The sequence below is a fragment of the Mercenaria mercenaria genome, chromosome 2, assembly GCF_021730395.1.
Source record: "Mercenaria mercenaria strain notata chromosome 2, MADL_Memer_1, whole genome shotgun sequence".
NCBI classification, from domain to species: Eukaryota; Metazoa; Mollusca; class Bivalvia; order Venerida; family Veneridae; genus Mercenaria; species Mercenaria mercenaria.
The window spans coordinates 98,270,434-98,283,872 of record NC_069362.1 but is presented as its reverse complement, the minus strand read 5'-3'; the positions used below and the strand labels follow the sequence as shown (position 1 = coordinate 98,283,872).

General features: G+C 37.8%; 1 protein-coding gene across 3 annotated transcripts in view; it reads left to right on the top strand.

Moving 5' to 3' along the window:
• Positions 1–13,177, top strand: part of LOC123564677 (uncharacterized) — an 82,451-nt gene extending 69,274 nt beyond the window's left edge. For all 3 annotated transcript variants that reach the window (XM_045358419.2, XM_045358421.2, XM_045358420.2), the window contains exons 8-12: positions 6,224–6,443; positions 6,878–7,011; positions 7,228–7,386; positions 7,994–8,166; positions 10,390–13,177. In XM_045358419.2, the coding sequence (XP_045214354.2) occupies positions 6,224–6,443; positions 6,878–7,011; positions 7,228–7,386; positions 7,994–8,166; positions 10,390–10,560 (857 nt within the window). In that variant the 3' untranslated portion in view covers positions 10,561–13,177. The remainder of the gene's footprint in view (positions 1–6,223; positions 6,444–6,877; positions 7,012–7,227; positions 7,387–7,993; positions 8,167–10,389) is intronic.
• Positions 13,178–13,439: the final 262 nt, after the last annotated feature.

The following is a 13,439-nucleotide window of genomic DNA, read 5'->3' as shown; positions in this document are numbered from 1 at the left end:
AAAGCGGATTAAATTTGGGTCAATTTTATGACTTTTAGGAGAAACTTATAGAAAAGAGTATTTTGTGTTATAAAATTTTTATAGTCCTTTAGGTTTCTGTCTTAAGAAACAGATAGGTTTTCTAGAAAGCCTATTTCGACAATTCTGGGAAATCGTCAAGAGTTTTATGAACAGAAATACAGTTAACATTGAACAATCAGTTTTCCCATTTCGTGACACACTTTCTATTCATAAAATTCTGAGATGTTATTTCATGTGATAAAATTTCATAAAAATCTTTCATTTACATCCCCCATTCTCGATTCGATTTTCAACGGTTAAGCGTTATGACGTAACAGCGATTTTTAAACCTTTCTTAAATTTTGGCAATAAACTCTTGAAACAGGTAGTTAGAAAGATCTCGTCGCATAGGTTTCAGAAAATGTATACATATTTACCTCTATCTAGATCCGTTCTCAAGATTTTGGGCGTTTAAGATTGAAGTGACGTCCCCTTTTTGAGCGGAAAAATTCAAATTTCGCAACCAAAATTTTTAAAATTAATTTCTCCTCTATTTGTGGACCGTTTTTTAAATGACCTTGGTGTCAGCCCAAAAAACGCTTGACGAGAACTAAGTGTTAGTAGCATAAAACCCGGAAATAAATCACTCATGCGTAAAATATCGCTTTTCTCCTTATTACTCAACTGACTATACCCGTTTTTTTGGGTACCTACGAAAGGTTTTGACTAGTACTATTCCATTGTTTGCACTTAAAGAATATGGGCTCACTCACGCGTAAAAAGCGTCAAAGTAAGCTTACCTGATCCTTACACTTTAAGATAAAAAATGACAATGAACGAATTCACAGGGTAAAGTAAATAAATGAAGTCAGGGGCAACGTTCTGATTATCAGTAAAGGTTATAGCAATCCCTCTGATTGGCTAGCGATATGACGAAATTCTGATTGGTTTAATTCTCAAAGAAAGGTTTGCTTACATGTTAAAACTTGTCATCCCAAACAACTCCTCAACACCTCTCCTCCTCCTCCTCCTCCCACTCCTCTCCTCCTCCTCCTCCTCCACTCCTCCTCCTCCACCACTCCTCCTCCCCTCCTCACTTCTCCTCCTCTCCATCCTCCTCCTCCTCCCTCCTCCTCCCCCCCCTCCTCCACCTCCTCCCCCACTCTTCCTTCTCCCCTCCCCTCCTCCCCTCCTCCTTCCCCTCCCCTCCTCCACTCCTCCTCCTCCACCACCTCCTCCTCCTCCACTCCTCCTCCTCCTCCTCCTCCTCCTCCCACTCCTCCTTCCCCCCTCCTCCCCTCCCCCTCCACCACCCCCCCAACCACCACCACCACCCCCACCACCCAACCACCACCACCCCTCCTCCTCCTCACTCCTCCTCCTCCTCCTCCCCCTTTCCCTTTCTCCTCTGTCCCAAGAAAGTGTAAGAATGGCAAAGAGAATAAAGCAGTGTCTTGTATGAAAATAATTTTACATTTGCTTCACAAATGAATAAGTCCCCTCTATGTCACCAGTCATTCTCTAGGCGCAACGCCATGCTGAGACATAAACGTTATCTCCACGGAAATGATGAAGCCACTGACAGTTTTTCCACTACCACTAGGTCCTGAAACGACCATAGACAACGGATGTTGAAACGTCGTCTCTCTTGAGATGTCCCATGTTTGTAATGGCGGTGAAAAACTGTCAGTGGCTTCATCATTTCCGTGGAGATAACGTTTATGTCTCAGCATGGCGTTGCGCCTAGAGAATGACTGGTGACATAGAGGGGACTTATTCATTTGTGAAGCAAATGTAAAATTATTTTCATACAAGACACTGCTTTATTCTCTTTGCCATTCTTACACTTTCTTGGGACAGAGGAGAAGGAAGAGGAGGAGGAGGAGGAGGAGGAGTTGAGGAGGAGGAGGTGGTGGTGGTGGTGGTGGTGGTGGTGGTGGTGGGGTGGGGTGGTGGTGGTGGAGGAGGAGGAGGTGGAGGAGGAGGAGGAGGAGGAGGAGGAGGAGGAGGAGGAGTGGAGGAGGAGGAGGTGGTGGAGGAGGAGGAGTGGAGGAGGGGAGGAGAAGGAGGAGGGGAGGAGGAGGAGGGGAGAAGGAAGAGTGGAGGAGGAGGTGGAGGAGGGGAGGAGGAGGAGGAGGAGGAGGAGGAGGAGGAGTGGAGGAGGAGGAGGAGGGAGGAGGAGGAGGAGGAGTGGTGGAGGAGGAGGAGTGGAGGAGGAGGAGGAGGAGGAGGAGTGGAGGAGGAGGAGGAGGAGGAGGTGTTGAGGAGGAGTTGTTGGTATGACAAGTTTTAACATGTAAGCTAGCCTTTCTTTGAGAATTAAACCAATCAGAAATGCTCATACGCTACCCAAATCAGAGCATTGCTATACCTTTACTGACTAATCGAACGTTGCTCTGACTTCATTTATTTTACTTTACCCTGTGAATTCGTTCATTGTCATTTTTGATCTTAAAGTGTAAGGATCAGGTAAGCTTACTTTGACGCATTTTACGCGTGAGTGAGCCCATATTCTTTAAGTGCAAACAATGGAATAGTACTAGTCAAAACCTTTCGTAGGATACCAAACACGGGTATAGTCAGTTGAGTAATAAAGGAGAAAAGCGATATTTTACGCATGAGTGATTTTATTTCCGGTTGTATGCTACTAACACTTAGTTCTCGTCAAGCGTTTTGGTCTGACACCAAGGTCATTAAAATCGGTCCACAAATAGAGGAGAAATTACATTTTAAAAATTTTGGTTGCGAAATTTGAATTTACCGCTCAAAAGGTGACGTCACTTCAATCTTTAAACGCCAATATCTTGAGAACGGATCTAGATAGAGGTAAATATGTATACATTTTCTGAACCTATGCGACGAGATCTTTCTAATGCTACCTGTTTCAAGAGTTTATTGCAAAGTTTAAGAAAGGTTTAAAAATCGCTGTACGTCATAACGCGTTAACCGTTGAAAAAACGAATCGAGAATGGGGGATGTAAATGAAAGATTTTTATGAATTCTATCACATGAAATAACATCTCAGAATTGATGAAATAGAAAGTGTGTCACGAAATGGGGAAAAACTGATTGTTCAATGTTAACTGTATTTCTGTTCTTAAAACCCCTTGACGATTTCCTAGAATTGTCGAAATAGGTTTCTAGAACCTATCTGTACTTAAGACAGTATCCTAAAGGACTATAAAATTTTATAACACAAAATACTCTTTTCTATAAGTTTCTCCTAAAAAATCATAAAATTGACCGAAATTTAATCCGCTTTTACAGTTTTCAAAGTATTAGTGTCAACATTGGCCAGTTCTCTTTCATACATTTTCTTAAGTCGATCTCAAGTCAAAAAATATTAATACTTTTATCCGTGAAGGTTGAATTTCATGCATAGACTTGTACGATTACTGAAGTGTACCTCTGTTAAATTTAAAATTCTGGGAAAATGTTCCAAATTATAATATAAAATATTGTGTGATGTGTTGGAGATCTACACCGTAGTGGAACTGGCATGTTCAATTTCGGAGACTAGATGTTGTTGTAATAACTATAGAAGACAAATGTAAAGTTACAAAGGAAGATATTATTGTGATACCTGTTAATGAATTGCAGACACAATCTGTGTATTAGGGTAATTGGCCCGAATGTTTTGATAATTTTGAATATTTTGATGATGTTACATATATTGTTTAATGGGTGTACGTGTGTGCGTGCGTGCATGATGCGCGTGTGCGTGTGCTTTGTGGTGTGTGTTTGCGCGTGTGCGTTGTGTGTGTGTGGGGTGTGTGTTGTGTGTCTGTGTGTGTATGTGCGTGTGCGTGTGTGTCTGTGTGTTCTCGTGTGTAAAGCGTGTGCTTGTGCTTGTGCTTGTGCAGATTCGAGAACGCGCAGAATATATGAATTTTACGCGTGATTGATCTCCCCTTCCGGTTTGAGTGTACCAACTTAAAGTACTAGTCGAGACCTTCGGTTTGATCCCAACATGTCTAGGTTATCTTAATAAAAAAAGGCATGAAGCCGGGTGTTTCCGGATGAATGATTCTTGCTTTAAAACCCCAATATCTGGAAAACGGATAGAGATAGACACGTAATTGAAATATTTTCTGAAACCTACTCGAAAAGATCTTTTAACGGTACCCGGGCCCGAGCCTGTACGATGACTTTGAAAATTTTAATGGGCTTTATTTCCGGTTGGCACCTAGTTTAAAGTAAAATGCACTCTTTGGGCTTTTCAAAAATGTCAGATACCCAAAATGTAAAAATGGACCTAAAACGTTTTTTATTTTGATGATTTTAGCAACTTTCTTAAAAAGTCCTTTACCGGTTCTAAAAAAACTGGATGGTCATAAAAAATGTGGCAATTGTTTAAGAAAAATATCTTTAACATCATAATCATTGATGGGATGAAAGAGGCACTTCGGTCCCTATGCGACCCAGGCCTGATGTCGCCTCCCTTCCCGTACTCAATACACGGTTTAACTTTGACAGATCAATAGGCTATTTTTAATGCATCCGTTTCCCTAAGTCAACAGACGCTAGACATTATGACGACTTTAAAGGGATTAAATTTTTACAGGTGAATACGCTTTTGTTAAAGTATCCGCTCTTAAATAAAAAAACGCCAGACATTGTGGCGACTTTAAAGGGATTAACTTTGACATGTTTACTTTTATTGTCCGTCTATCCGGCCTTAAATCAACACACGCTAGACATTCTGACCATGATCACGTTTGATGCACTATGACCTTATCTAAATATAGCTTATGAAGTCATTGTAAAAAATAGGTCCGAGCATGTGCATTTAGGGATAATACGCTTATGATTGGAGTCATTTGTCAGTGGACGCAAGGAGCAAACATCGTTGACAAAAATGTAATACTTTATTTCAGTTAACGTTACTTCTAACGTAGCTATTTAAATAAAGATTAATGGTTTTAATTAAAAAATATAATAAATTTTTGCTTAAATTATCATTAAATTTGTTTTTTTGTTTACCATACAATTATTTATTCATTAGGTTATAGATAAATCCAATGTTCAAAAAATTAATATTTATTTGATTTTCTTGAAATATTTTGTTTTAAAGTTTTCTCCCGTCTAGGGCTGAGCACCTGACCTCAATGTGCGCGAACACGCCCTAGATAGGTATATAAGTCAGCTCTATATACTTCTGGGAATATAAAAAGCAGAGTGAAGTCATTCTTAAAATAGGAAGATGATGTCATTCTAAAAAAAAAGATGGCCGCCGCGCATGTGCAGTGAATTTATTCTTATATGCAAATGAGTTACTATTTATAGTAACAGGTCATCCAAGATGGCGCCCGTTTGTTTACAATCAAACCGCTGCCTATACTACTCGCAATAACGCCAAAATTATTCAGTCTATAGTCTTCTTATTTCAACTTATCACCTTGCCAGAAGTTTATAAAGGTTTCCATAACAATAACCGTGAAAGATGTTAGAAAGAGCCTAATACAAAGAGCTGGAAAAACACTCTGGTGAAGTAGAATTAAGAAACTGAGATCGGTCGCTATGCTCCCACCCTTTCGGCTTCTTAGTGTTGAACAGTTCACTGCATAGCCTCTTTCCTGTACATATAATACCAAGTTACCTCAGTTCATCGAAGCCTGTAATATTGTGTGGCAGGTAATGTGACGCAAATGACGTTGCTTTTGAAAATACATGCAAATTATACATGACAGCACCGTTATTATGCATCCAACAATAAAATTACCGAAAGACCACTGCGATACATCTGTATTGAACAGTTTGTTCAGCAGTTGTGTAACACGCGCAACAACTTTTATCAGAATATTCAATACAATTACTTTATTGATTATTGCAAACTTCATTGCCGCCTGTAAATTATACTACATTATATGACACGAATGTAATTGTAAATGACAAAATAAAAAATAGAAATAAAAAATAAAAAAAGATCTAAATGATAAAAAAAATTATTTAAAAAAAAATGTGAACGGGACGATTGCATTTGGTAAATAAAATTTTATCAGACATAGCGTATAAAGCAGATCATTTCGGCCCGTCAGCTGATGGCAAGATAAAATGTTTTGTTATGAATTTTGAATTTTACAATACATATGTAAGGTAAACATGTTATTTGAATGAGTATGTTAGAATTGTGTTTGATCTCAATGCAGTTGTATTAATTCTTATCGTAGTGATGGTGTTCACATGCACTTTACACATATCTAATTGCTTTATTTTTTTATAGATGCTCTTGACTCCTGTGGAAAGACGAGAGTTTCTGCCCGCCATAATCGCCGAAAGCGGGTCGTTGGCGGAATTACGTCACTTCCGGGCGAGTGGCCGTGGCTAGTGTCATTACATTTTCTCAGTTCTCACGAATTTACGGATAATTCAGGACTACCCCATCTTTGCGGAGGCTCTCTCATTCATCCTCAATGGGTACTGTCAGCAGCTCACTGTTTTGAGTAAGTTATAACGGAAACCTGTGGGACAGTCAGTCAGCTGGCAATTGAACTTCAATGATATATATATAGTTTCTATTTTCCCATGCAACCTTAACAACAACATTGGTGATGCAGTTGCTGTTTGTTTTTTTTTGTTAATAATGAAGAATTCTCATTCAGCTGGGAAGAATGATTATTAGATACGAATTTCAATTGCACTTGTAATCAATATCAACACAGCATAGAGTGTCATATAGCAGTAAATATGGAGTCCATTGCCCATCACTATTGCCAAAGGTTAAATCACAATCTGACTTTCCTAACATGGAGTGATGTGTTTGGATTGACTTAAAGATTTCATTTACCTGACGCTCTTAAAAGAAAAACTAATCAAGACCGCCGCCAAATTCTTATAATAACATATATTTTATATAAAAAAATAAACCTGTTTTCAGTGATATGGCTGGTGAGGGTCTCTCAGACAAGGAAAATTGGGTGGCTGTATTTGGTGAACACTACCAGGGCATCATGGATGGAACAGAACAGTTTGTTGACATTGATAAAATCGTCAAGCATCCAGACTTTATCCGTTAGTATATACATATCGCTTTGCATACCTATAGTTTGTACTATTTACCCCCGATTAATAGTTGCCCTATGTCTTTCGGATATAATGTAAATACATGTTTTCATATTATATCGTTAAAATTTGTAAATAACACTGAATAAAGTTTAATTTCCTTCAGTCGGCATAACAGTATCCTTTAGTATTAAAATATGCACTCAGATTGTTGCTTTTTTTCAGTTGCTTATGACCACCCAATCTTGAATGATATCGTGTTATTAAAACTGAGCAATCCTGTGACACTATCTGATTACGTAAACACTATCTGTTTAGAACCAAACTTTACCGTCCCTGACGGTACCACGTGCCTAACTACCGGATGGGGACTATTAGACGTTGGTAATGCATTTATTTTATCTTTGAAGTTTTTCAGCTTTTTGAAGAGTAACTGGTTGTTTGACCTTATATTTAAAAAAAATCATTTACAAAAGATGGTATATCGCTTTTAAAAGCGAGGACAAATGTGAGACTTACAGTTCTCTATCCCGTATACTTTTCGTTACAAGACGTCACATTACCTACTCATTTATCTTGTCAGCCAATATCAGTTTGGTGGTCGTCTGATATGGAATTTCCGGTTTTGCTAAATTAATAATGTAAAACTTCAACAAATACTAAAATACCCTCGGTAATCGGCAAGTATTAAAACATTGCATGGTTTGTCAGTCTCGAAAGTTTACGAAAGACTCGAGCTCCACTCTGATACAGGTCCTGACGACGGTGTGTATCTTTCCAAAACAAATCATGCAATTAAGTAAATAAAATCTTAGATAAATCTATAAATTCAGTTCATTCCACATACAGTAACTCTCGCGGCATGACAGGGAAGAGGGTACATTATTTGAAATTACTTGATAATATGTGTTCACTGTTACGTTTTTTTTAAATATCATGAAACAATAATTGTCTACACTAGTCTGTAAATATAGATGTGTTCATGCTCCAGATGGCGTTGGCGTAGAGCTACCAAACTCGGCCGAGTTGGATATCGTGCCCAGGGACGAATGTAGAGAAAATTACGAAAGTTTACCAGATGACGACGAGGCGAAACAATTTGTCTCCATTCAGGATTCTGTTATATGTGCCAGAGCCGACCAGACGGGCGTGGATTCTTGCAGGGTATAGTGTCTTATTGAAAAATCAAATGAGCCGTGCCATGGGAAAACCAACATAGTGGGTTTGCGACCAGCATGGATCCAGACCAGCCTGCGCATCCGCGCAGTCTGGTCAGGATCCATGCTGTTCGCTTTTAAAGCCTAATGCAATAAGAGAAACCATTAGCGAACAGCATGGATCCTGACCAGACTGCGCGGATGTGCAGGCTGGTCTGGATCCATACTGGTCGCAAACCCACTATGTTGATTTTCTCATGGCGCGGCTCAAATACAGATTAATTCAAAGCTGAATTCTTTTAGGAGACTTTTTTTTAATATTTCATTTATGGATAATATCAACGACAAATTGAGTCAATGGTAAGCCCTCCTCGATTCTCTATCTTCCGAAGGAAAATATTTCCAGCAGCAGTTAAACATTCAAAACTGCTAATAAAGAGGAATGCTAATGAACAGTTTTTATCCTATTATAGTTTCTAATCAATTTTCCTCGTCGTTTACTAGTATAACGGCATCCTAGTAGTGGTAGAAACGCGAAATATAAGGATTTATTAAGGAACAGCTGGTGCGCTATTACACCGACGGGAGTTCGTGATGAACGACTGTTGCGCTATTGAACTGATAGGATTCGGTAATAAAGACAGATGCGCTATTGCACTACTAGGAGTCCGTAATAAAGACTGGTGCATCTTTGCACTAATAGTATTCATTATATTCATTAGTAAAGACAGGTGCGCTAATGCACAAATAAGATTCGGCAAAGAATTCGGTAAGAAAGACAGGTGCGCTATTGCACCAGTAGAATTCGGTAATTAAGAATCGTACGCTATTGCACTAGTAAGATTCGGTAGTAAAGACTGCTGCGCTGTTGCACTAGTAGAATTTGGTAGTAAAGACTGTAACGCTATTGCAGTGGTAATAAAGACTGGTGGGCAGTTGCACAAAAGGATTCAGTTATAAAGGCTGGTGTGTTAATAAAGACAGGTACGCTACTGCACTAATAGGATTCGGTCGCTATTGCACTCATAGGATTCGACAATAAAGACAGGTGCGCTATAGCACTTTTAGGGACTGGTGCGCTGTTGCATTAACATGATTTAGTAATAAAGACTGATGGACTATTGCACTAATACGATTCGGTTTTAAAGACTGTAACGCTATTGCAGTGATAGAATTCGGTAATAAAACTTGTGGGCTGTTGCAAAATAGGATTCAGTAATAAAGACTGGTGCGTTAATGCACTTACAGGATTCGTAACGCTACTGCATTAATAGAATTCGGTAATTAAGACAGGTACGCTATTGCACTAATAGGATTCGGTAATAAAGGCAGACTCGCTACTTCACTAACAGGATTCGGTAATAAAGACAGGCTCGCTATTGCACTAACAGGATTTGGTAATAAAAACTGGTGCGCTATTGCACTAATAGGATTCGGTAATAAAGACAGGCTCGCTATTGCACTAATAGGATTCGGTAATAAAGGCAGGCTCACTACTGCATTAACAGGATTCAGTAATAAAACCAGGCTCGCTATTGCACTAACAGGATTCGATAATAAGGACTGGTACGCTATTGCACTAACAGGATTCGGTAATTAAGACAGGTACGCCATTGCACTAATAGGATTCGGTAATAAAGGCAGGCTCGCTACTGCACTAACAGGATTCGTAATAAAGACATACTCGCTGTTGAACTAATAGGATTCGGTAATAAAGGCAGACTCGCTACTGCACTAACAGAATTCGGTAATAAAGACAGGCTCGCTATTGCGCTAATCGGATTCGGTAATAAAGGCAGGCCCGATAAAGACTGGTGCACTTAATAGCACTCTCGATTTGTGAGCAATTGCATTTGTAGGAAATAATAATAAACGATTTGTTGTGCATCAGAATAAGAATGGAATTTGCGTAATTTAAAACTGATGTGAATACAAATTTAGCATTATAATAATACTTGTGGATACGCAAAAGCGCAATGACAGGTCAAGCAGATATTAAAGTCATTTAAAATCAATGAAATCAAAATACATATATTACCAATAAAATGCAAATATTTCAGACTGTTGAATAATTTAGGCGTCAGAAAAATGCATTTTCGTGCGTGCAGTAAATTTTGCTTTTTACTGACTGACTTTCTAATAACTTTTTTTCTAAAGAAATAGTTTTGTTTGAGCAACTGGAAGTAACCAATAACTTGATGATTTTGTAATTATACTGTCTTTTTTTCAGGGCGATTCCGGCGGACCACTTATTTGTTACCATGACAACCACTGGATGCAAGCGGGCATAGTGTCGTTTGGTTATCAATGTGGTGATATAAGATACCCGGGTGTTTACACAAATGTTGACTACTTCTATAATTGGATAGAAAACACAATTGAAGAAGACTTTGAAACATGATTTTATAATATATGAAACAAAAAAAAAAGGCTTGAAACAGATAAAATGAGCCGTGCCATGTGAAAGCCAACATAGTGGGTTTGCGACCAGCATGGATCCAGACCAGCCTGCGCATCCGCGCAGTCTGGTCTGGATCCATGCTGTTCGCTTTTAAAGCCTATTGAAACTGGAGAAACCATTAGCGAACAGCATGGATCCTGACCAGACTGCGCGGATGCGCAGGCTGGTCTGGATCCATGCTGGTCGCAAACCTACTATGTTGGTTTTCTCATGGCACGGCTCAAATGATAAAGATAAACCCATATATCTACAGAAATCTTGAATATTTCTAATTGAATATTTACAAAAATGGTTATAAAAGAGATTTATTTTTATTTGGATATATTCACTTTCACTTTTTTTGTGTACCAGCCAAAACTAATCTGGTGACCCTTTCTAAGTGTATTACCGAAGACGTTTTCAGGGGACATGCAACGCACTTGGTTATTCTAGCATAAAACTGATGTTCTTGTCACTTTGCGGGGGTGTTTTAACAGGAGAGAAAACGTATGTTAACAGAGAGATTCTCGCGTTCACGTGCTGTTAAAACACATTTTTATATATGCGCGTTCCGTGGCAAAGCGTAAAGACATTACGGCCCCAAATCGGATAATTCAAAAGGATATGACGTCAACGTCAAAAAACAACGTAGAAGTTCCCACGCATGTCCTGGAAATTTAATGATGTTAATTGATTAAGGGATAATTTATTCGTTTATTAGTTTTTACGCGTTTTATGCTAGAATAACGTTAACGCATGTTCATTTTGTGTTGTAACATCTTCAGAATTCCTCGGGAAACGTTGGTACCCTCGCCCTACCGGGCTCGGGCACCAATCCCTCTGGATTCTGCAGATGTTATAACACGAAAAAACATGTGTTATCCCTTTATTAAAATATTTTACGCTGATGGTAAAAAAGTGAAAACTGGGTAACTCTGAACCTAACTTAAATTACAATAGATAGATTGCGTTAACAGCAATATCGGAATGCAAAAATACTGGTTTTTGCTAATAATAAAACATCTTGCTGAGTACGTAATTTTTTTTTTTGTTTTATTACGTTCACAGCACAAATTTTCATGTAGTTACATGAAACCGTTTTATATTCCATAAAATTTTGATTAAGATTTATATTTTAATGCTTTTAAATTATTTAAACTCTACCTATACACATTTCAGGGAAGTTAATTTTTGTTACGACTCTTCAGGTGTTGAAAATTGTGAATTCTGATAGAATATTTAGTTTACTGAGTTGTACATATTTTTATTGAAGTATAAGGCGGTTTCACGGTTTCATTATAGGATAAGAATGACTGGCATGATATTGTAGACAGTAAACCATTATAAGCGGATCCAGCCAAGTTTTCTTCAATGAGCTGTAGCCTTGAACTAATTGAAGGACAAACATACTTTTTTTTATTTTCTGACATTGGGAATTATTATTATTACCCTAATTTAAAACTCACTTGATTATATCGCAATTATTTTGTTCTTTCTGTCCGTTTTCCTGTATATTAGTGCAACGACGACTTCTATCAAGGTTACGTGTCATACCGTTCGAAAAATATTAAATCTCTTGAAAACTAACTCTTGTTATAACATATTTTATCAAAAACTTTCACTTAAGCATCAGACAAACAACTTATTACTTTGTAATTCCTCCGAAAATTCCTTAAAATGTTGCCTGTAAAAGGGGACATTCCTCGGTAAGTCAAAATAAATGACCAATTTATTAGACATCATCCAAACTGCAGTAGAAATAATTACGCGCATAATGACAATGTTAAACTTTAACTATTAACCTTCAGCCTGCTGGCGGCAAGTGGTTTTGCCTTTGCGACCAGTGCAGACCACGATCAGCCTGCACGGACGTCAGTCAGTCAGTAAGTAAATTTTCAGTGAAAATCCCTTTGCTGAAAGCGGATGATGAACCAGTCCATTTTAGAAATTTAGCAGGGTAAAGGTTAAATAAGAAGGCTCGTGCTTGATACACCCATGTTTCATCACTATGACTCGCCATTTTGAACTGACAACAATCGTCTTAGAATGATCAGCTATCATTTTCACCAACACGTTTCTTCAGCTTCATTTGCATATGTAGGGTAAATATAAATGGTCGATTAATTTATATGTCTGGGTTTCTCACTTTGGTAAACAAGATCTGTAAAATTACATTATAAGTATTTCTGGTGAACAGATTTACTTATATCATGCAGGAAATAGCATAACACTTGTGTTTTCAAATGAAAAATAAATCAAAGTTACCTTTTATTCTAAATTTTCATACTCTGCGCTTTTCAATATACATCTGACAGATCTACTTGATAGACTATACATAATTTTGACAATAAATGGATTTAGTATTCATATTAAAGAAAAGCAAAGATCGGTTCACATTTATAATAAAGTGTATGTAAATAACTGTTAAATGTTATACAGGTAAAACGGCAAATTGTGCAAATCAGTTTGAATTTAGTCTATGTTATCTAATCCCCAGATATTTTAGGTCAAATAATACTGTATTTAAAAAATGTATGATATTTAGAACTAAAACTGAAAATAAAGAATTTACAATGCACTAACTGTTGTTCTTTAGTATATCAATTCCATGAAGATATAATTATAGTGGTGCGCGGCTGTGTGTTACAGAATAGATCAAAAATTGATCTATTTAAATTTGAACATTTGAAAGACATTTGACTGTCTTGTATGCAAATTGCTGAAAATAGTCTAAAACAGCTTCATCGGACAATCAAATATATATATTACATAAACTAACTGTTACATAAAGCGCCAGATGAGAACATATACTGATCACGACGCAAGCATACGTATGGGTT